The 25,024-nt window shown below is 36.2% G+C and overlaps 1 protein-coding gene across 2 annotated transcripts in view; it reads right to left on the bottom strand.

Annotated features, from left to right (window-relative positions):
• Positions 1 to 374: 374 nt before the first annotated feature.
• Positions 375 to 25,024, bottom strand: part of MAN2A1 (mannosidase alpha class 2A member 1) — a 137,801-nt gene continuing 113,151 nt past the window's right edge. For both annotated transcript variants that reach the window (XM_069777163.1, XM_069777164.1), the window contains exons 19-22: positions 23,189 to 23,322; positions 9,348 to 9,542; positions 4,298 to 4,408; positions 375 to 3,377 (exon numbers count right to left, since the gene is read on the bottom strand). In XM_069777163.1, coding sequence (XP_069633264.1) covers positions 3,225 to 3,377; positions 4,298 to 4,408; positions 9,348 to 9,542; positions 23,189 to 23,322 — 593 coding nt within the window. In that variant the 3' untranslated portion in view covers positions 375 to 3,224. The remainder of the gene's footprint in view (positions 3,378 to 4,297; positions 4,409 to 9,347; positions 9,543 to 23,188; positions 23,323 to 25,024) is intronic.

Below are 25,024 nucleotides of genomic sequence, written 5' to 3'. Positions count from 1 at the left end.
TTACTCTCAAATGCTTAAAAGAGAAACAATATTAATTCAAGTAAAAAAAAAAATTCTAGAATTTTACACCTTCTACCATTCTCTGCTACGTCAGTGCAAGGTTTCTTTTGTCAGAGAAGAGCTACCCATTCCCTTCCAACACTGTGCAATCACACATGTTTATGTCTCTGAAGTTAGCATCTATCTTCTTCTGTTTGGCAACTGTGAAATAGATTGCATCTTTCAGCAGGAGTTCATCTCACTACAGGTAATTGTCATTCCCAAAAGCTACTGATATAGCAACCTTCTCAAAGAAGCATGCTTGTTGTTTCTCTCTTTTTTTTTTTTTTAAATTTAAATTAGCTATGGCTAAGTTATTAACGACACTGACCACATTTCACAATAACATTATCTTTTATTAGAGATCTTATTTTACATATCCCCATAAGATATAAAACCTTCCAAGAGAATGTATCAAAACCTTCAGTTGAAATCAGTTTGTTTCAGAAATATGAGCAAGTAAACCAGACATTTTAGATAAAGGAAGGTTAAGAAAAAAATAATTCTGTAAAGGTACCACTCTGGTATGGAAAGTAATTATGAGGTTTGAAACCATTTCTTACACAGCATTGTCTTTAAAACCATAATGGAAGGCAAGGATGCTTGGTTCTCTTAACCAGTAGTCATAAACCCAGCAGCTATAGAAGTAGAAAAAAAGGAAAAGAATATGATTAAATTAGATGGTTAATTCACAGAAAAAAACAAGAGCTTAACTGAAATATCCAGTATAACAAAAATACAGCACAAGAATTCATTAAGAGTTGTTGGGGAAAAAACCCAAAACCCAAACCCATTGACAGCCACATTCTGAACCAATTAAAGTAAGATTTATTATCAGACTTTGACTGTAGTTTTGACTTAGTTAAGGATTTCAGGAAAGGATCCCAAATTGAAGGCTGTTCTGTTGCTACACAAAAAATGCAAAAGAAAGGAACAAATATTAGATCTGCTGGTTAAGGAAGATTCAGGCATCATGATTGTACAGTTGATGACGAACAAAAAGACCAAATGCTATATGAAACATCTTTTGGAAGCAATCCCAACAGGCAAAATACTTCATAACTTTATTGCATCAAAATTTTACTTTTCTGCCTAACAAAACTGAAATAGTATTTTGAAAACTGTCTTGCACAGAACACTTAAGTCTCTGAAGCATTTTAATTCTGAAGATGTAACAAAATACATGTTATGAGAAATTTCTGCTGGCAATTCTACCAAGCTTTGAGTTCCAACAAAAAATAGTATTTTCAAATACTACAGCTAAGAAAAGTTACAGTACATGTTTATTGCATGAAAACATCCATTTATTGGATTCATCTGATACTTCTGTTTGTGGTTAGTGGTTCTTATGTTCTTGATATAACTTGCACCAGATCCTACTAAGTTCCATTAATTACAAAACACACAGTAGATTGAATTAGGTAGGGAAATCTACACAATCTCAACAGTGATCCAACCTGTGACAATGCATGAAATCAAAGTTTCACTTTCATTTTAAAATAGCCTGTAGCTACATGTTATGATTTGATACATTGTGGAACAACAATGATGAAATTAAATACAGTAGGCAATATTAGACTTAGAAAATAGCACATCTTTTTACCAGTTATGATGACTTTTCATGCATTAGTATTAAAGATAAGCAATGATGGAAAAGTAACGCATAAGCAAGGGATAGGATAAAGAGTTATGAAGATAAATGAAGACTAGGAAATGGGATCATACTGAAGTGCATGTTTATATATATTAACTGTAAACAGCAGGTCTACTTAGGGAAATATTTTTCACAATTGAATGGCTTCAGCACTAAATACCAATTAATATGTGAAAACAAAGCAAAAATTAAGACTCCATTCTTCAGTAACGTGAACACTGGCAATGGAAATGAGGTTGCAAGTTTGAAAAATGTTGTCTAAAATATAGGCACGTGATTCTGAATTAACAGGTCACCACAGTCTGTGACATGCAAGCACATGTTTTGATGGGTTTGCAAACTATGTCTTGCTTACTGTCAACTCTCTGCATCAAGCTGCAATTTTCTTGAAAGCAACTGAATTTAGATTTTACAGTAATTCTTGTTCTTTGTCTGTTTCATGTTATGACATCATTTTAATACATTCAAATAGTCAAAATGTTCAGAATAAGATAGCACAAACTTGGTGCAGGAGGACATAGATCAGAGTGTGGCCAGCATTGTCAAATAGGCGATACACAGCTTAAGTATTATATAAACTACCTTTCCCCCAAAAACATTAACATAGACACCAAAATGGTAACAAGACGTATCAAAAAATAAGGCACATTTATCTTGATATGGTAATCTTGAAATAGAAAACTCATTTCAGAGAACATCAGTATCTAAATGAGTTTTATAAAAAATCTTGTATTCATGATAATTATGGACATTTCTCATCATACATGATAATGGAATAATTGCACATATCCCAGTGTGTCAAGTAACAAAATGGGAGTTTTATTAAACATTTCCATTGCAAAATTATTTTGTAGGTTCATGTTTTCCTATTTACATAACTCAGGTGAATGGTAGAAGTCTTAAAATCTACCATCACTCATCACAAGTACTGCAGGCTTTCGTTTTACCACAATTAATAATCCCCTTTGTGTTGAATAAATTGAAATTAATTGTGGAATAAATTGAGATTATTGTCATTTATAGAAATGATTGTAAATATTTGGACATTAGCTACTATACAAATATTTTACTCCATTTTATTTCCAAGCTGCATCAGGACTTTCTATGCTGAATTATTTGTACATAAATTCATCAAGGATCAGCTAAGAAGGCTGTTTAAAATCCAATCCCCTCTTTATGAAAATTAAAACACCAGAAACATCGTTAGTTAGCATTTAACCTGAGATTTAATCTGTTGAGAGGTTAACATCCTTAGAAATTTCTTCACTTGTTGCATTAACTTATACTAATGTTGCCATTTTGTGGAAAAAAAAAAAAAAAAAAAAAAGAAACAAACCAAAAAAATCACCAAAAAAGTTGCTTGCAACATGGCTTTTCACTGTGTTGGTAAAAAAAAATCATAGAATGCATGTTTTTCTCACAGTATCCAGAAGCTGGAATAATAATAATAATGTGCTTCTTATTGCACGAGAAACTTGGAGGAGATATAATTGCAGATTCCTCTTCTTTATCTGAGTATTAAAGCCAGATTTCATCTTAGCCGAATCCGGAACGTATTTATCTCCATAGAACTCATATTTATTTCACTTATATTTCTGGCATCCAGAGGTGAATGCATCAAAGATAAAGATGCGGGTGTAAGACTTTCCACTCTGAATTTGTTAAAGAGTTTATGCACCTTTATCTGGAAAAAAAGAAATATGTTTAGAAAATACAGTATATACCTTAAAATTGACTTTAACCTATTTCTCTAACAATGATCCAAATGATGCATCTCCTTACAGGTATCAGCATGGCAATTCTTAACGATGATTATAAATATTTTTAAATACCACATCTCAAATGCCACAGGCTAAATTAGATCTTTTTAGGCAGTGTTCACTTGTCACATTTCAAAGCAAGTAAGTTAAATAAATGTATTAAAAAACTGATCAGAAATATTTGGATTAAAGCTCTTCTTGTTTCTAAACAAAACAACACTTACTCTTCTGCTTAAAGAAAATCCCAAACCCATTTCAAAATTTGGTTACAAAATTTCTACAGATTCATAACCATCCAGTCCATCTGTAACCCTCAGAACAAAGTTGTATGATTTATATTTCATAATTTTATGTATCACATCAATTCTATAGCAATTGCAAAACACTCAGATATTTGCAATGGTCACGTAAGTGAGTATGCGTAGACAAAGGACATGCTATAATAAGCAACAGTTTTGAAAGTAACAGTCATATATTTTTTGGATATTATTAATGTGATACACTTCAGAATATGTTATTTGACTGTTTTTACTAAGTAAAGTTCTGAAACACTATTAAAAAATTATATGAGAAATACTGATCAGTGTTATATGAAAACAACATTTACAGGAAGTTAATGAGATTAAAACTGACCTAGAAGTTTACTTCCTGATGCTTACATGGTCATTCCCACACACCAGCAGATCCTTATCTTTATCAGATGGAAAGCAGTTTTCAAGATAAACTTAACTTTTATCCTGAAAGTGTAACTCTTGAGAAATAACTACCTAGAGTTCACCTATAATTTGACTTAAATGTTTCTGCAGTACTTGGAAGATAAGCTACCCATAAAATGTCAGTATACCTTTCCCTGAGTAGTGGAACAGAGAAGACCCATGTCTCTGTTTGAAAATCTACAGTCAAATCCCTTTCTGTGAAGAATCAGAGCAGCTTCATCAGACGGCTCAGTATCTACCTACAAATAAACAAAATAAAAAATTATTCAGAAAGTAGGAGAGCTAGAAAGACATTTTAGCACCTCATAAAATTATTGTTACCTTACAGTGATAGAGCCACTTATGTCTTAAATAATGTTCAGCCTAGACTGAACAGTCATGCTTCTTTTAATGTTTATAAGACTAAACATAGAAAGAACTAAACAGCAGAGAGTTTGGATAGAGAAAGTACTACAAAATATAAATGTAAGTTTTTAACCATGGAGTTCAAAGCTCAATAGATGCACATGTACAGATTCAGAATTTAGGTGTAGCTATCACAGTTGCATTAACTGGCTTCCCAGAAAAATTACATGGTAAAACCAAAACCAAGCTAGAAATCATATGCTAATTACAATAGCCAGTTTTAAATACTCACTGTGACTATGTTCCATCAAAGCTGACCTCTAAAATGTAACTCAGCTTAAGGTGTACATGAAACTGTACACCAAAATACAAATATTAAATAAATTTTATGCTTATAGATGAGACATACAGGGCTCTTGAGCCTCAATAGGCATCAAAGAGCAACCCAAGAGTAACCTACAATCTCAACTTCCTAGTTTGGACTCAATCATTAAAATCACTTAGAACAAATGCTGATAAGGATAGCATATAAATGCCTCAAATCAGAATCTTATTTTGATATGTACTTCAGAAAACAAAGTCATAGCCTAGCACTGGCTGGGAAACTTCAATTTACACAAAAACTTGCTATCTTCACACCACAGGAGTGGCATGTGACAAGATGTCCTTCATGCTGCAACTGTTCACTGTATCGCTACACTCACCTTAGTAATTTATTTTTTAAGACACATTATTTTATTTCTTTTTTGTTGTCATTTTACATTTTTCAGCTCTTCATCTTACTACATACATAATAAGGGCATAAAAAATACGGTTCTATCTGCAGCCATGCCAGCTCTTCGGGCTATTTTTCTCTAATTTATTTCTGGTTTACTTGTTTTCATACTGGTGCTTTTTCCCAAAAGTCTCTGCCATGAGTTAGGTTCATTTCTGGTACTTCAGTAAGTATCTATTGCCTTGGAGAAACCCATGCCAACAAACATTAGGCACTTTGTGATGCTTTAGCTCTTGAAGGTGTAACAAACAAGAAGGGTCTTAATCTAACAGGCTTCAGATCAAAACCAATTTTCTCATAATAAAGGAGATCTTGGAACAGCTTGAACTAGCTTCTTGGAAACCCAGCATGACACAGCTTCCTAGTGTGACAAATTGATAGTATTAAGTACTCATTCAGATAATAAGAAATGGTAAACTGATAGTGTTTTCTGTGTTCCTCATTTAAAAAGAGTAAAAATGTATTCATCAGTATTTGGAATTGAAGTGAGATACTTTGCAGTAAAACACTGACTGGTAAAAACTTTGCATAGTTTACAAATCATGAATAAAATTCAGTTTGAGAAGATTTTCATGAACAACATTAGCTTATAACCACCTAAAATCAAGTTTTTAATTAATGAATGATGTCTACAGTAAGCATATTCAAACAGTCTTGCAGTACTTCATATCATTGATGGCTCAAAAAATTCTTATCCTGTTTATTGTAACAGTGGTACCACTTTCTACATTAAGTAAGGTAATAATGATGATGTGACAAAATTATTTTCTGTCTCCAACTATGAAATACCTGACTTGGTTTTTACTGTTGCTGATGTGACAGTGTTGCACTTAAAAGTAGACATTTTTATGCACACAAAATAATACCATCTGCCTAAACATCAGATTAGTGAAATAATGAAATTCATACTGCAAAAGCCTGACTTCCTACAGGGTAAACTGATGTTAGAAATGACGAGCCAGTAATGGGTATCAAAACTTTCTCTATTACAGTGGAGTTATCTTGCAGTAATCTGCATAACAAATGCATGTACGCATTTCAAATGATGGCATGAATATTTAATATCTCAAGTTTTTAAAATTAAATATTATCGTAATTAAAAAGATTTAAACCAGGAAGTTAATAAACAATTAATGACACCTAAGGGAAAAGAGTTTTCGTAAGTATAAACATCTACGATATAGTAGCCAACCTTTTAGAATTCTAAGGATTTTATCATGCACATAGCATCCATGTGTAATAAATTAAGAAGTTCTAACCTATTACCAAAGCAGGAGTAAGACAATAAGTTGCCACAGCCTCCTTATCTACTTTAACTTACCTCTTCTTATATCATCTCTAGGTAAATTAGATTAAGTGTATGCAAGCCTAAGGAATGTCTGAGCAAGGATGAAGCTAATTTACATCAAATACACCTTCTAAACATGACCATGTTAACTGCATGAAAACCTGTAACAAATTTATCAATTTTCAACAAACAACATCCTTAAAATTGTAAAACTTCACAGCATTGTTATATGACAAAAATTCCTTAACTACTGGATTATCAAATCTCTGACTGTTTTTCTTGGAAGAGCTGCCAAAGTTTCATTTAATTTTGATCTCTGAGAAATAAAATGCAGGTCTCTCATCAGGCTTCTAGATGGAAAAAGAAATTTGCTAGGCTTTCTCGTAAGTGGCATCCCAGGACAATGCTGCTAAAATTTTGATGAGAAAGAAAAACCATTTAAACACTTTTTTATCTGATTACTGTAAGCTAACAGAAAAGTTAGCTAACAGAAATGCATTGAAAAGTTCAAGCAACATGAGAAAAATATGTATTTATATTGAGTATAAAGGGACAAATTTACTCAGTTTTTAAATCTTGAAGCCCAGTCTATTTACATTAGGCGAAATCTGTGTCAAGAAACTTAAAAACTGAGCTTTATTAAAAATTTCTTTAAATTTCATATTCCTAAGGCATTGGACTCTTCCATGACAAGATCACGTATCTTAAAACAATAGCAATATTCTTCCCACTGAGAGGAGCAGAGTTTAAAGGGAAACTAGGAATTTCCTTACATTTTTTTCTCGATTATGCTTTAATGCATTCTCATGCATTCTGATTTCTGCCTTAAATCCTAATAATACTTTAATTTGATACTCTTTTATGTGACATTATAATGATATAATTTCTTGAAAATCAACTTCAACAGCTAAAGCAATGGAGTAGTCATCTACATTTCTGGAAAAAATTGCATTATATAATTAGCCAGAATTATGACACTTCTCATTCAAACTTTTGGAAGACAAAGAAAGGAAGCAGAAAGTGAAGACAGATTTAAAAAGGCTATTCTGGCATGCAAGAAATTATTTGCAAGGCATAGTGCCATTTCTGCTGTCAGGAAGAACTATTCTGTACCTATAACGACAGTGCTCCTATCCTATGACTACTGATAACTTTCACTGTGAAATGCAAAAAGTAATGCTGCAAGCTCAAGAGCTGTCAATCAAATAATCATTGAAATACACAATTGTGGACAGGGGAGAGATCATAGCCTCAAACAATCTTATATCAACTGGGACAGTGGAGCCAGTATAGCCCAGAAAAAATTGTAGAATTCACCTATGAGTAGTAACATTGAACTCAAAGAAGCAGACACAGAGGTAGCTCTCCATTTCACAGGTTTCACCGGCACATGATACAAACAAGGGGAGGAAGTTTAGGCCTTGAAAAGGGAGAGGGGGCATGCTCATGAAGGTCTGTCCCTGAACTTGACATGCTGAAGCAAACAGGTGTTACTGGCTGAGGTAAATGAAGAGATTTTACAGTAAAGTGTGGAACACACACTTCACATGAAGATTTAATTTCAATATGAAGCTTTCTTCTAACCCTTCAAAGGCATAAGACCCAATAAGAATCAAGAGTTATTCCACTTTGAAATTCAAAATAAGAAACAGTCACAGCTGAAAGAGTGTACATGAGATTGAATTACTAACAGAGAAAGTGTGAGAAAGTAAACTAATTCTTTGAGTTTTAAAATTAGGATTAAGACTAAAAATGACAAACTATGATAAAACAGTAGCTAATGGCAATTTCTGCAGATATTCTGAATATAATCTGAGGTTATTATAGATGAGCAGTTCTACCTCAGCCACCATGGAAACCCTAACGGAGAAGGGACAACTGTAGTTTGTAAGTAAGTGCTGCAGAATTAAAAAGGGATTTCATCTATGGTAACAGCACTGGTGAGTGATACTGCAATACACCATAAAGTTAATATACCCACATTTTAAAAAGTGTTGAAAAACTTAAAAGAATTTATAGAAGAGCTGGTGGAAGAAGCATGCACAAACAGTTCTAATTCTATAATTTATCAAACAGAAAATTGAAATATGGTGGTTACAATTGTGTAAATTCCTTTGCAAAGAAAAAAATATTGAGTACAAAATAGTTTTTTTTTATCTGGTGGTTTGTTTCCCAGGGTTCTTTTGGGGTTGTTGGTTGGTTTTTTTTTTGTAAACCTGCCAGAGAACAGTTTCACAGGAACGAAGGATTATAAGCTGATGTTAGAATAATTAAAATAGGTCTTGTATTTAAGCTTAAAAATATTTTAACAATTTATTCCTGTGGATGTTAGGATGTGGTAGATTTTCTTTCAGTCTTCCAAATGGAATCAGATGGGTTTAAAACTATATGCTTTATTAAAAACACAAATTATTGTACTCAGAAGAAAGCCTAATGACCTTAAATTTAATTCTTCTTAATACAGAAGAGGCCAAAATATATGAACCCTTCTGCTCTTCAACTTTGGGAATGCATTGAAATGTGCCCCCTCCAGAGACAGAAAAATGTACTATGCTTTTTATTATGTTGTCAAAAAACAATTCCTGTATTTCACGTTACTCAGACACAAGTCTCTAGTTCCTGCAGAATTAAGAAAAAGTAGTCATCACGCTGCAGTTTATCATATTACATAACCCCCCCCAAATTACTTTCCTAGAATAAAGTATTTGATTAAACTATATTAATAAGCTGTATCATGTGTTTGCTCATAAAAATAGTGTTTTGACCTTACCTTTGATTGGATTGTCCTCAGATTGACTATATGCATGTCACAAGGCATGGATGACATGAGTGGAGAAAACGTGTTTAGCATCTCTGGGACACCTGAATCTGCATATATTGTCATTAGAATTACAGGATGATTTAAGAAAGAAGAAGTCATATGGCTAAGAAGTGAGGGAAAACTGACTGATGCCTTCTCTTCATTCTGCAAAATATAAGAGAAAATATTTGCAAACTCAAGTTAATATACCATCATGTCTAAATTTTGAAACCCACTTACTTTATACATGATTCCATTAATTTAATAGAAAATCGTAATTTATAGATTGTCCATTTAATTACTTTTGGAAACTTCTGATCATCCATTAATTCTCTTTTACTACTACGTATACTTCCTGGTTTTACAAATCATTAGTAAGTCTTTCAAATGATCATTAGATGACACCTCATTTTACACCATTCCTCATTTTTCTGCATTACCCCTTAATGTGTAAACAATGTAGTTTAGAGAAAGAAACTAGCTACTACTTCAGCGAGTTGCTCCTGTCTATTCAGTGTCTACTTGAATACTGACAGCCAGCTAGTCTTCTGCAGGCTTCCTTTTCCGCATACATATTCTGTCCTGTATTTCTTACATATTTGCTTCAGATTCATCTAACTTGTATCCTACATCCCTCTTTCTTTTAAAATCTAACTTCTTAAAACTGTTTGCTGGAAGTTTTTGCAACTAGCATCTTTGTCTAAGTCAACAATGCAAAGGATTTCTTTCAGCAGTTTTATTTCAATGCCATGCCAGCAGGAACTGAAAGGAGTCTCTCCAAAGAGTTTACAAGTTTTGTACCTTCCCAAGTTTTGTATTTCCAGTGCTTTTACATGGCTGCAGAAGCTGTGTTACAAATCCGAGACGACCAAGTCCTACATATTCACAACAGTTAAAGCTCCATAGAAGCCAGAAAAGAAAACAAAGGAACTTTCAAAAGGCAATTTCTGTTTTAGAAAGTCAGTGAAGATAAGGTAGAAGTGGGTGAATACTTATTTTGCTCTTCTTTTTCCTTGCATACTTAATCAGATAAATCCCTGCTTGTTTATAGTTAAACAGGTGATTTTTAGTGAAAACTTTGCAGAAAGTTTACTGAAAACATAGTACCTTAAGCCTTGATATCTTAAATTTGCATTTCATGATAGGCTGAAAACATGGGAATAAAAAATAAATGGGAGATACTTAAAGGAAAGGGGAGGATTATTTATCAGCTTATAATGGACAACCATAACAGTAATTCCTTGGGGGTTTGGGGTGTGTATGCATGTATGCATATTTATTTATACCTCTTCAGTAACATTAAATACATCTGACAGTGTAGCAATTGAAAATATGCCAGAGCTGAATTGATGATAATTTGTTTTATTCTTAGTGCTTTTCTTAGTAATGACTAACACTGTTTGCCTCTTTGGTAGCTACTAAGCATTGAGGATAGTTGTTTTTATAGATCTATTATGACCCCCGAATTACTTTCAAAAAATGGTAATAGTTGATAGTTGTAGAGGATTGCTCCTCCATGCGCCTCACTACATTTATTTGCATTGAATTCCACCTGCCACTTTACTGCATGCTTAATCAGTCTTGAGTCCTCCAATTCCTCAGTTAGCCTTAATTTTTTCTTACCACCTTGAATAGTTCAGCACCACTGGCAAACTTAGTTCTCATGATTTTCTTCTTTTCCAATTAAAGTATGAGCAAGCTTGCTCTAAGTACAGCTAAAGCTAAAAGTCTTTAGTTCAAGTGACTGCATGCATGCTCTACCCACAGGGAAAATGTGTATATATATGTTCTTTCAAAGAAGACTTTACTGTTTCACCCCAGAAGGAACACTGTTTACTCTGTTGCCATAGATGTGCTAAAGTCAGTCAAAACATTTTATCAACAATTTTCTTACTATTATTCAGTCTTTTTTTTTTCTGTAAAGTAAGTTGATTGCTTGCATCTGAGAACTTAAAAAAAGGTCTCCTAGAATATCTTACAAATTACACATGAATCAGTCAAATAATATATTCATCCTATTAAACTATTTAAAACAAAAGATGTATCAAAAGCTCTTGCAACTGGTTCCCAGTTCTAGGCATGCTACCTAAGAACAAGCAGAAGACAAAACTACTGTCCAGCAATAACAGTTATTTGAGATCAGTTTTTCATATGCACATTTAAACAATGGACATTCATACTGAAAGCATTTGAGATCAGCGATTTTGCCTGAACAGAATTAATGTTCAGCCATTTCCTCTACTTTAAACTATTCCCTAACATACACTACAAACATGTTGAAGTAAGAAGTACATCTCACATCCAACACAGTTCTCCTCAACTCCAGATTTCTCAGATTTAAGGGACTCCAAGGAGTTGGAAGGAGAAACAAGTTGTTTTTTTTGTTTTTTTTTTTAAATTTTTTATCTACATGCAAATTCTCACTGTAAGACATCCCAAATACTTACTTGGAGAAGGGCCACAGTTTCTTATGGGAAGAGTGACTGAAAAATCATTCTACTAAGTGCAACTTTATGCCTGGAAGTACAGTGCTTGCTGAAAACAAACAGAACTCATTTAGATGTCCTCATAATTTCAGAAACGGATGTTCCTCTGAAAATCCCACCAAGGTCATTTGAAAGGAAGAGACATGAGATCTTTCTGAAGGCTTCTGTTCCACATACAGAAAAATACTGTTTACATAAACACAAGCATGATATCCATGAGTCAAAACCTTGCCCAAATCCCAGAGATCAGCAGTACAGGAAAAAATGGGAGGCAAGTTTGTATATTGGCTGACACGAAAGTAAAAAATTGCCCATGGTAAAAATATCAGATGAATGCTCAGCCTTGTCTAGGAAAAGATAGCACTGGGCAGGTCAATCTTCTAGGACAGAATCCTTCAAACCTTTCTCTAAGGCTAACAGAAGTAATGAGAATAAAAACCAGTGTTTTTAATATAAAGATGCAGTAACATATATTGCAGTTGAGAAACCAGGAAAGATGGAAGGAAAGACACTGGAAACTTTGAAGAAGAATGTGGGAAGGAGAGAATCATTTACTATTAATGGGCAGTGAGACAAAATCCCTAGGTAACCTGTAGCAGAACCATAAAGAGTGGCTCCTCAATTCCTAGATTCTGGAAATAACTGAGGATTGCAGAGAAACAGAGTCTTGAAGGATTCTGGCAAATGCTAGAACCAGAGCTGATTCAACTCAGCTCATTTTTGCTCCCACTGTGTTTGGATGTTTTATCATGGGCATAAGCATTGTACTTAAGCATAATCCACTTTGAAACTTTGAAAAGCTGCATTAAGTCTTAGGTGGAGATTTTATCCTGAATCTTGTATTCCCACATCTGGAACCACAGTCAGCTTTGGACAACTGCGCCAACAGAAGTGCAGTCATTCAGTCAATCTATGTAATAGCAATGGGAATGGAGAATACAGCAGGTGTAAAAGCTGCCAGGAGACCACGGGAAAAAGAGTTTTTCAAACACTGTGAAGACAGTGCTATCACAGAAGATCCAGAAGGGACACTTCAAATACCACTCCACCCTAGGTACATTACAGTCATGAAAGGATTGGAGTATATCCTTCCCCTCCCAATCTAGTGATCCAAAATTTAAACAGGACTCTGGGGAAAGAGAGATGGGAAGGGTTTGCATGTACAGACAACACATTTGGAACAATACTCTATACGCACATTCACTGTGTGGGCGGCTTTCAGCAGTACCCTGCCGATCCTAAGTCAGAAGACATAGTCCCACAGTCTCCATCTAATTAAGGTACTGCTCTCTCAAAAGTGGCATTATTTCCTCAACTTCAATGATAGTGTTTAGCACTCAAAGTGTGAATGGAGCTCCACTGGCAGCCTTACAAACATTACGCACTGGCAAGATTCTGATGAATGCCACTGATATATCTGAGTGCTGGCTTAATGAACTCTAATCAAAGCAAATACTGCTTTTTAAAACTACCTTACAGCACATTCACATACAGTTATCCAATTAGAAACTGTGTTGAAATACAACCCCTTGAATGACTGTGCAATAGATGTAAACAAATCCTCACATAGGATCTTTCCTTGTCATCAAAAGTAAAGTGAATAATTCTAAACTTCTAGTTTTGAGAAAAAAACAAACAAACAAACCACACTCCAGTATAACCTTAGGTTACAATTTGCAACAATTTCTAAGAATGGCCTTATCTGTAAAAAGTGCCCTTATATCAGAAATGAGCTATTTTATCAATAAACGGAGGATGGAACAGATTAAGAAAAGACTCAAAGGGTTTTCTGGTAAGAGTTTAAATTGAGGAACTGAGGTCCTTAATTAGAGGGGAAAAACACTAATTAGACTCTTCAGAAATCACTTAGTTATTGAATGGAAAAAGAAATGAAAAATACTGTAAAGAAGAAAGTAAAGCTGAAGCTGTTGATAACTGGACTTCAATTGAGCTAAGAGAGAAACAAATAACTTTTCAACACAGACAAGTAGTCTAAAATTTCCCATACGAAAGTGAGGAAAGGAAACTGAGACAGGCAGAATATCGAATCACAAATCTTGACTATTTACTCCTTCTCTAGACTGTTCTGTGCTGTGAAGAACCATAGTCAGGAAAGAAATTTAATTATAACTCCAAAACCCCACCACCATCCAAACTATCTGATCAAACATCCTGAAATGTGGATGCTGACTTTGGATGTCAGTGCATTCAAATAAAAGCTGGAAACAGACAGAATTCTGGGCCTCCTAAATCAAGGAATGCAGATTAAAATAGTTTGACACCAAACCACCTGGACTATTCCTGGAAGAAAAAAGTCTCTCACTCACTCTCATGTTGTGTCAGAAAACAATTTTTATCAACTTTCTCTGCCATGCGTTCAGAAAACCAACTGGCAGCACTCTTCAAAGAAGAATGTTTCTGGACTGGAAAATCTAATCCGTGGAGTAAAAAGACTCTTCAGAGCATCTCTAGTCCGAAACATAGGGAGACAATATTATTAAATAACTCTCCATCATAATCTAGCAACTGAGAGCAACTGACATGGTCAGCCAAAGAACCTAAAGGTTCCCAAAGACAAACATGGAAAGAAAAATTTATTCCTTTCTGTACAATCCAAACATTGACAATCCATCTGCATGTTTCATGAGAAGCTGCTTCTACATGAGAAACTGGCTGGGCAATACTGTGCTAGCCTGCTTATAGCTGAGAAACAAATGGCAGACAACATCAATGACTATGTGAATATACAGTCTTACAACACATGACAAAAATAAGTGACAGGTATGGACAGATGCCTTAGCTTTAAATTACATACATTCTTCCCCAAATGCAAACATCTTGAATCCTTTACTATGTAGAGTACTCCCCACTTGAGGAAGGAGGTGTCTATAAACAGGAAGAGAGTGAGAAAATTGCACAACACTCTTGCACACACATTGCCCTAAAGCTCCCAACTTGGAAGAGTAATTCAGATTTTATCTGGGCCTCGTACTAGTCAAATTCATGAAACTGACATCAAACAGTAAATGGTTTCAACTTAGTTGCAGGCTTTACACACAAGACTGCCTGGCTGTTATCCTCACCAAGTGAAAATCAGATCCACTTGCTTTAAATTCATCCAAAGTTGCACATTGCAATACAAAAAGAATAATCAGTCTGACAAGTTCTGAAAGTCCTCTAGATATGGATGTATCATTCTCTTTCTTCTGAGATCAATGTCTGGAGCTAGATTTTTGTGTGCCTGTAAAAACTCCTAGTGCTTCTGAGAAGGAGAGAAGGATATTCAGTAACAGGGCTTACACCCATAATGCAACAAATAGCCATTAGTCACTGATGAAAACTGGTTAAATTGTTCTGAGGTGAATAATTCCTTTCCAGTGTCCAAGAGTGCAATGCTGATGTAACCATGTGTCAAAGACAACACTGACGATCACTTCAAGCAGCTTTCAGACTGGCTGGTGGTTGTAGAGAGAATTTTGTATGGAAATCAAACAGAGTGATAGGAAGATTTTCTCTAAGCAGTGGGATTCAGAACACCTAAGACCTCAAAGCTGCCCAAGAATCTTCAGCAGAACAATCTTCAGGTAATCTCTGTAAAAAAGCAGGTCCTCTACAATGAATTAGACTTTTAAGGAGGCCTGGATAAATTGCAACCAAAAGTAACAGCCACAAATGTGAATACTGAACAGGCAGCTATCCTGAAATCTCACCAAGACTATAAACGAGAATACAGATGGCAGATTATTTTCTGCTATACTAGACCATCAGTCCTTCCTGAAATCCTGGGGAGCAAAAATCCTGAAAAATATAAGGATTAGATCTGTCAGAATTGTTCACATATACACGTCAACACTGAAATATTCATCAGTTATGTCACAGTTTTGCACATCAAAGCATAAATTCTTTTGGCAATATGTTTTAAGTCCTTTATTGCGAATCATGATCTGGAATGCTTAGGGTTTTTTGATAGCTGTTGAAGTGACCAGCAAAGGAGGACTCAACTGAGCAGACAAAAAACTGGTATTACCTCTTTACCTCAGGGAATGGAAAATTCTCTATCAATTCACTTGGAGGCTGTTACACTGGAAACGCATTTCTGCCACACTAGGTGAAAGGAGTACCCGGAGGCTGATTATAGAGTAAATGAAAATTCTGAGGCACTGTAAAATATCCATGAGGCTGTGAGTTGGTTCAGAGTGACTCTAAAGCCACCACAGAGTTTCTGTACTGCCTGTGGATTCTTAGCTGGCACTGAGACTGCAGGTGAGGAAACCTGCAACTGCCTCAGGGAACCAAATCCAGGGAAATTTGGACCCACAGTTCTTCCCAGTCTGCTAGAGCTAAATTTGGTAGTCTCTAAGACCAAGGGGTCTCCTCTCATCCCATGTTGATAGATGGGAGCCTGCTGTGGTTCTGCTCCTCCAAGACCAGGCAGGAGAAAGGCAGAGCATGTATTCCCAATAGGCGTGTGCACACACACACAGCCAGCCATACAAGTGAGTAGAGAACAGCACCTTTGCCAGCACCCACATAAACACAGAGCTCTTGGGTAACATGAACAGAACCCTGACTGTGTCCTCCAGCTGATCAGGTCTGAAGTTCATCAGTCAAAGACCCTCACTTTCTTGATTCACAAGTACACTCAACAATGACTGATCCCTCAAAAATCAGGGTGGACTTTATGTCCGTCTGACCTCCAGGCCTGGACCTTAGGCCTTTCAACCATTCACCAGCTCAGACTTCACATCCTTCCAGATGCTGGCCCCTACCTGTCAGCTTGAAGTTTGTTAGCAGTTTACATGCACACACATTAAAAAAAGGTCTTGCCAGCAAATGGCAGCCAGTTGCACTGGTGCCTCCATCCCATGGTCTCTCTCTCCAATAGCTGACACCCAGACCTCTTATTCTACTTGCTTCCTAGTCTTTCCTGAAGTTGGCTACTGGCTTACACAGATTCAAAAAAGGTTGTGCACTCACAAAGAAACCGGATTTAATAAGAATACAGGATAGGCTGTGGTGATCAAGCACTGGACTTGATCAGACCTTTTTACACTCTTTTTACCCCTCTTTTTCCCACTTGTTCTTCCTTGATCCTTCTCTTTCAACTCCTATGTCCCTTCCACTGAACAACCCATAACAAGCCTCTTCATTTTTTTTTTTTTTTTCCCCAAAACAAGTCTAAAATTCTCTCCCTCCTCCAAATCCCGTAAGTCCTGGACCCCTGTAGGCAATAATGCCCTTAGTCTGCATGAACTGATTTCTGCTGAGTTGTCTTGTTGGGTTTCACACCAGGAACAATCTAATCTTCTTCCCTTCATGGTCTCATGAGCAGCCAGTTCAGTGTGTTCCACTCCTCCCTGGTCAGGTTCCTTCGCTTCCTTCACCTATCACTGTTCCCTTGATGTCTGTCAGGTCCTGGCGTTTAATTTAGTTAGTCTTTAATCAGATGCCATAATAGCAGTCAAGTTCTATAAACAGATCATTCGAAGAACAGCTGCTCGCTTGTCTACAGAAGAGTGTAGATAGCAAAGAAAGTAACTAGTCACCATAACCATAAGCTCACCACCATAATTGCTGAGGTTGACAAATATGCAGCCATCAGTATAGCTGGATGAAACTACAAAAGCAGATAGACAGCATGACATGCTTGTCTCAACAATAAAAGTATTCTGTACTTTAGTTATAGCTGCCTCTCCCACTGATTTTATTTCTTCTCTTCTAATTCTTCTTACAGTGTTTATATTGTTCTATAATGGTGCAGGAGGAAGGAGGAGGGACTTAATGCCTAAACAAATAACCCAGACTAGAGTCATGGAAAGGACACTGTGCTAGATTTTGTTTCCTGTTGACTGGGAACAGCTTATCCTGTTCCCGATTATGGCAGAACACAGTGATCAGAAATTTTCTGGAGTTCTGCTCTGATGAGGAAGTAGGTAACCAAACTGATGCTAAAGACAGAAACTATGCAATGATATCTCCTGATTTTTGTCCTCCAGAGAAGCTATCTGCATTGGAATTATGCTGCTCATGTGAAGTTCTTGCTGCTGATGGGAACTGCTTGTTCCATGTGCAAGGAGATTGCCCCTCCAGAGTTATTTCACTTGAGAATACAAGAAGAAGCAGCAGCTGAACTTGCAGCCTTTCTCCCTCCTTTAAGAAGGATTCTGCCGTACCACCAGAGCTTGCAGCAGGAATGAGTAAGGCCTTCCTAGAAATGATGATACAGAAATGTTTAAATTTAAGACCTCAAATTGCACCAGCTCAGATAAGCTCACAAAAGACCTTAAAGAGGTCTACCCTCCCGCTTTGGAGAATCATATGGGCTAAAAGCAGAGAGACTAGGTTTGAATACAATACATACTACTGAAGTAAAATACTTTCTTTCTAAACAGAGCTGGCAGACAGTTATGCACAAATGAAGATGAATAAAAACAACCAAAGGAAAGTAATTCACTGTAGAGATGTACATACATACACAAAAGAGACATAACTATAAGTCTAGAAATCAGAGGAAGACAGTCCTCTGTACTACCTACTTCACTATGAGCCAGCTACAATGAGTGGCTGCTGCCCTGTTGTAAGGTGAGAACATTCACTCCCTACAGCTTTGGACACTATCACATGAATGGAGCTTAGAGAGAAATCCATCTTTATTTAGAACCTTTCTGCAACACATCTTTGTCACAGTGTCAAGATAAAACATTTGAAAGAAATTAAGCTGTAAGGTGCCCTGGCATAAAAGCAAGGACATTGCTGGCCTGAAAGCAGATGGTATTTGTAGGTAAATAAGAGATGGAAACACTGTTCTTGAGCAGCAGACACAAACTTCCAGTGTAAGAAGTATAGTATCATCTATATAGTAGTTAGCAGTAATGATAATTTAAATGTAGTGTTTTAAGGAAAGCTGTAAAGAACTAACACATACTTGAATCTTTCTTCCAATTAAATAAGAAATAAGGGTCCTCCCTTACTAAATATATATGGCAAGGCTTTAAAGAAGCTGCATTGTGTTCTGTGTGAGAGGAAGAGAGGGAAATGTCTTTTTCTTTTCTTCTGTGGCCACCATAAAACCACAAAACTTTAAAGTTCAAGATTTTGCAGATACCTGATGATTTCACTATGGTAGTCATAATTAAAAATGATATTAGAATATCTGAGGTTGTCACACATGGGCTTCAAAATGCTTCTAAATGGCAGTAGTTAAGTCATTGTTGAGTTTCTGCTTTTTTGAAATATCAAGTTAATTATGCTTGTTAAGGTGGGGTTACCCATAGCATAGCAATGCACAGTATACTGTATAGCTACTACATGAAACCTATGTATGCATTATAAATATGCACCCCAAGTAATTGGCAAGTGCAACTCAATAATCAGACAGAAATGGCTATATCACCAAGCATATATTTTCAGAGAAAGTGGATACTGACAGATATTTAATATTAGAAAAAGAGTAGTTGTATATGGTGGAAGAAAAGGTGTTTGATTATGACTGCCACATAACTGCCTGTATCATTGTTTCTCTAAACAACCTCCCCCAAGTCACAGCAGCTATTTGAGCCATTGAATCCTGGCCCTCTGTGTGAGACTAGGCTATAAATCCAGTTACATAAATTGAGCAAGTCAAGGCAAGGTATGAAATAGGAATCTGAAGAAGAAAGTATGTGCCTGGCATGGCATCTTTTCTCCACCTACGTCACTGATGAAATAAAGACATTACCACTACCTATAAATCCAATATCATCCATATTCTTATACTAACATAGCACAGTAAAGCCCAGAGAGTAAAAAGATATCAATGCTTATTTTTAACAAAACTTATAATAAACGTAAAATAAAGAGTCTATATTTTCAAAAATAAATAAACATTTACTCTTTTGACAAGCAAGTATTGGTAACTGTACTTAGTTTCATTCTCAGCTAAATAATAATCCCTTCAATTTAAAAATAAAATGCATTCACTTCTTGCTTAACAATCTGAGGAAAAAGAAGAATGAATATTAGGAGAGAAGTCAAAGGCAGAGCCAAAAAATCCTTGCAAGGACAAAATGAACATGTAAGCAAAGTTAGTTACAGCTAGTAGGAGGAGAAAAAGGTGTATATAGAAATTGTATCAAAACACAGTAACAATATCAACAGAGGTCTGAGGGACACAGTTATCAATAAATCAGGTGAGTATAACGTAAAGTGAAATGAGATTTGCCCATTTGCTCACTGAATGAGCAATACCATCATTCTGAATACACCTTCTGTAGTATTCAGTTTGGGGGGTGGGGGGAAACTTAAGCAAAACAAATCAACCTGAAGTCTTTTGCACAGCGGCAGTATCAGCATGAGTATTTACTACTGGCTAGACGAGCTAGAATTCCATAGCCAAAAACCAGGTAACATTAGGATTAGGGACTTACTAGAATACAGGCTACCTGAGAATGCTTGCGATTATTAAGAATTCTACTACCCACTGGACAGGTCAATCTTATGCTTCAGGACATTCATGTGGTTTGATTCTGCCATTAAAATATACTGTCCAGGGTGGGGTTGGGGAAGGAAAAAAATATTTTGGAGATGTAAATTAAAAGAAACTTTTGGTTGATATTGTCATAACCAAAAACCTCCACAATAATTACACCAAAGTGATGCACATTTATTTTAATTAATTTTAAAGAATTGCACATCCTACACTTCACACACTCTCCTTTTATAGGGAAGTTTCCCAAACAGCAGAAAAAATCCTGTTTTTCAGAATTGTTTTTGAGAAAAGACAGAATGAAATGTTTCTGAATATACTTTGGAAAACCTTGTACCAGCAAAGGTGCCAAGTGATCAAAACTCTCTCCTCCTATAGCTTCCACCGTTCCTCAAGTCAGTAACAAAATAGGGCTTGACAACAAAATTAGGGTCAGTGTGTGAGTCACACTGCAGCCAATTACATATATAAACTGCATATAAGTTCTTCATAATTTTTCCAACAGGGCTATTTTCAAACTATTATAACAACTACCTTCTGAGTAACAATACACTAAAAAAAAATGTTTGTACATTTAACAAAACATAAAGGGGACTACTACCCTTCCTTACTTTAACACATCTGAAACAGTTACATGAATCGGAAAACGTGACTTATGCCCAGATAAATTTTGAAAAACAAAATGCTAGAGCAGTCTTAATATAGCAAAGGGGAATTCCAGATATAACACCAGAAAGATAGTATTTCCTTAAAACATCTTGCTTGGCTCCTGGGGGTTGCACATACCATATCAGTTGGGCCAACAGCACCTCTTTAACTGTGCCAACTCCCCCATAGCTTTGATCCCCCTTCTTTTCAAGTCCCTGCAAGACTGTATAAGAACCAACTGCCTCTAAAGGCAGCTATTTAAAACCATTGTAAGCTCAGCAGGAAGGGTGGGGGAAGGAAGGTAGATGCTGCAACAAAGGTACCCAAAACACATCAAAGATTTTTGATTGTAGCAGGTAAGTGGCCCTTCTCCTTTGAAAGATTCTCAGCAACTTGCACAGAATCTTTCAAAACTGAAGAAAAGGAAGAGGATTTTAATAAGAAAAGGGAAATACACTGTTATTCTACTGAGCTGATGACTGACTAGTATCCCAAACAGACTGGTAAACTCAGGCAAAGACACATCTAAACATTTCACTAACCAGATAATCCCAGAGTTGTTTAGGCTGCCTTTGCTCTGATTGAGGTAACCTGAAACTGCTTTCCAAAGGAGTGTTTTGGTTTGAAGCAGCAGTGCTGTTCTGAAATTAAACTTATGATCAACCCCGCTCAACCAGGCACTGTGCTAGTTTGCAGAGGAGTCTCAATGTGTATTGACTAGTTTTCTTTTAGAATGAAGGAACGAAGAAGCTCCCCTGGATGCAGGCAAACGTGCTCTAACCCTCCACATCTCCATTACGGTCTGAATGGATGACTAATCCTTTAGACAGTTTTTTAAGTCTGTTCTGACACAAAATAGACCTGCTTTGCACAGGGACTGGACTAGAAGACTTCCAGAGATACCTTTCCGTGATTTATTTTATGGTTCTATGGAAAATACCAAAACTGCACACAGTGTCAATGCACACACCATGGCCCTAACTGGTTTGATCTGCTCCTATTGTTTCAAATTATTTGCTAATGTAGACATAGATTTCCATGTCCAATAATTCTTACTTACCAGCTTCACATTCTAATTTAATACAACACTAATTACCCTGGGTAGTAAATAAGTTTTCTGTGGCAGTATAGATCTCTGCAGGTTTCTTCTTGTGAAGGTAGATTAACCTGTGCAAGGCTCATTGTTGTCAAAGCTAGACCTCTGCAGAACTCAAGTTAGCTTCTTTCAAGTTAGCTCAGATACTTGCACACCGCACTGATAAATGCAGTTAATATGCTGCCTGTGTTATACAGGATGAGGAATTAGAAAATCATAATGACATGTACAACCTGAAAAAAACACTGTCAATCATTAAGTGGTGGAAATTAGCTTTAAGCTTGATATTATCATCCTCTCACAGAGGTTAATGATATCCATTATTAACCAGAATTAATTCCAATTTATCTGCATATTCATTAGCAGCTCAGTATACAACCTTTCATCTTTAGCTATGTGACGATTTTAAAATACACTCAGTGCTGTCATCATGATGCTACTGCCTCAGTATGGAGATGTACTTCTTATTTTGTCTTTCTCAAAGATGATAGGAAAAAACCAAGACAGAAAATGCAAAGATCTTAAAGAAAATTGAAGAGTTATTCAAAAGACTAATACAGAAAAAGGTAATCTGAAATTATCTATGCAAGTGAAAAAAACCACCCTTACAACAATATTGTCTCAACTTTCCCAGAATCATAATGAAGTGAGAAAGTTTGTATGTCTGGCATCTAAATATTTCCTAAGAAAATTAAATTTATACGATGTTTTCTCCTTCCACCCATTCATGGGAAATAATTTGTCTCCCTTTGCCGAGATTTAGTTAATTTTGTTAAGAAGCAAGTCTCACTAATCAGCGTTTTTTTAAAAGCTTCCTCAGTAAAAAAAAAAGAAAAAAAAAAAGGAAGAAAAAGAAGAGACTTCTACAACAGTACCCCAGTCATGTGTTGAAATGTGAATGAGAAAGCAGACACTGCAGGTATTTGTGTGAGGAATAGTGGAAAATGAAGTCTTTATGATGAGACTATGCAAGCAAGCTGACAAAACTTTCTTGGAATCTATGCTTCCTTAGTTCTACTGCTCATGGAATAATTTCTTTACTGAGTTCACTGCTGCTGCAACAGAAATAAATATTTATATCTTAATTAGCCAGAAAAATCCAGACAGTGAATCCTACCACATCTGTTCCATGTCTTCTTTCCAGCAGAAGCCGGAAGATATTAGCTGTAATCTTGTTATCTTGGACACCTTGTCCAAGGCCACGGTTGTCATCCTGCATAAGACGACGATCCATGATCACTTCCAACTGACCTGAAAGAGCAATACAAGGATTATACTGAATATCTAAAGCTTCTATTTTACGTAAGAAAAATACCTTGAAATATAACTTATAAGGAATCATAATTCTTCTCTTACATATGGAAGAATAGTAGCAGATCAACATTGTTAAGACTGATTGTGAAAACCGTTAATACATTTGGGTTTTGGCTGCTTATAACCTTCCAAAAAATTTTCAGAAGCCTTTCAGCACAAGGTCCTGCAAACTTCTAACATAAGAGCCTAAATAGAAGTTTAGCACGAAAAGTTATTATTGTTAACTATTACTTGTAACAAGGATACTTGGCACATCAAGCATCAAAGAGGAAAATCAACCCAAGGAGCTGCAGCTGTATGGAGACCTTCTGTAGAGGAACTGTCTTCATCTTACACTCCATAGAAAAGTGCACCTCCCAAATATTTTTTGTTGTTGTTTTTGTTTCACAGTTGGAGGCAGAAGGAAAAACAGGTAGGCAATATGAATATATAAATACTCACAATCACTCCTTCTTGTAAGGGTATTTTCACTTGTGGGAGTAGGAAAGAACTTTGTATCAGATGAGCACTGAGTATGAAGTTCTGAGTTTATACTGAACTGTAGCATTGCCATTCAGAATAGTTCTTCAAGCATGATGTTAAATCATAAATAGACTTATGAAAGAATGTCGTGGTTTAACCCCAGCCAGCAACTAAGCACCACGCAGCCGCTCACTCACTCCCCCCCCATCCAGTGGGATGGGGGAGAAAATCAGGAAAAGAAGTAAAACTCCTGGGTTGAGATAAGAACGATTTAATAGAACAGAAAAGAAGAGACTAATAATGATAATGATAACACTAATAAAATGACAACAGTAGTAATAAAAGGATTGAAATGTACAAATGATGCACAGGGCAATCGCTCACCACCCGCCGACCGACACCCAGCCAGTCCCCAAGCGGCGAAAAAAACCCTGCCCCCCCCCACTTCCCAGTTCCTAAACTAGATGGGACGTCACATGGTATGGAATACACTGTTGGCCAGTTTGGGTCAGGTGCCCTGGCTGGGCATGAGAAGCTGAAAAATCCTTGACTGTAGTCTAAACACTACTGAGCAACAACTGAAAACATCAGTGTTATCAACATTCTTCACATACTGAACTCAAAACATAGCACTGTACCAGCTACTAGGAAGACAGTTAACTACATCCCAGATGAAACCAGGACAGTATCCACCCCTTATTCTATACCATTGACGTCATGCTCAGTTCCCATACCTTTAGTTACATTCTGATCAATCATCACCACCTTTCCATCCCTTTGAGACATATGAACAATGATATATATATATATATAAGTATACACACACAGAGATATCAGTTCTTTAGTTCTTTATGTTCATAAAATGTTTGTTGAGTTCATTTAGTTTCTGACTCTGGGCTCCATCTGTCATACCAGTCTGTCTGAGCAGGAGGGATGGTGCAAAGTCCTCTCAGTCGGTAGAGCAGAATTGGGCTTCAGTGCGGTGTGACGAGCAGATGACATTTGACGCAGCAGGAGGATGGTGTGCACCGTTAGATTGTTGCATGCTGGAGTCAGTTCTGGATCCACCTCTACTGCGCTTTGCTCAGTTTTATCACAGTTCTTTCTTGCTTGATCCAAGTGATTCTTACTATAGTACTATGGATATAGCATATAACAATTATAGTAATGATAACAT

This window comes from Haliaeetus albicilla, chromosome Z, assembly GCF_947461875.1.
Source record: "Haliaeetus albicilla chromosome Z, bHalAlb1.1, whole genome shotgun sequence".
In the NCBI taxonomy this organism is placed as follows: domain Eukaryota; kingdom Metazoa; phylum Chordata; class Aves; order Accipitriformes; family Accipitridae; genus Haliaeetus; species Haliaeetus albicilla.
Note: the sequence above shows the minus strand (reverse complement) of the source record. Positions and strands in the feature narration are given on the sequence as shown.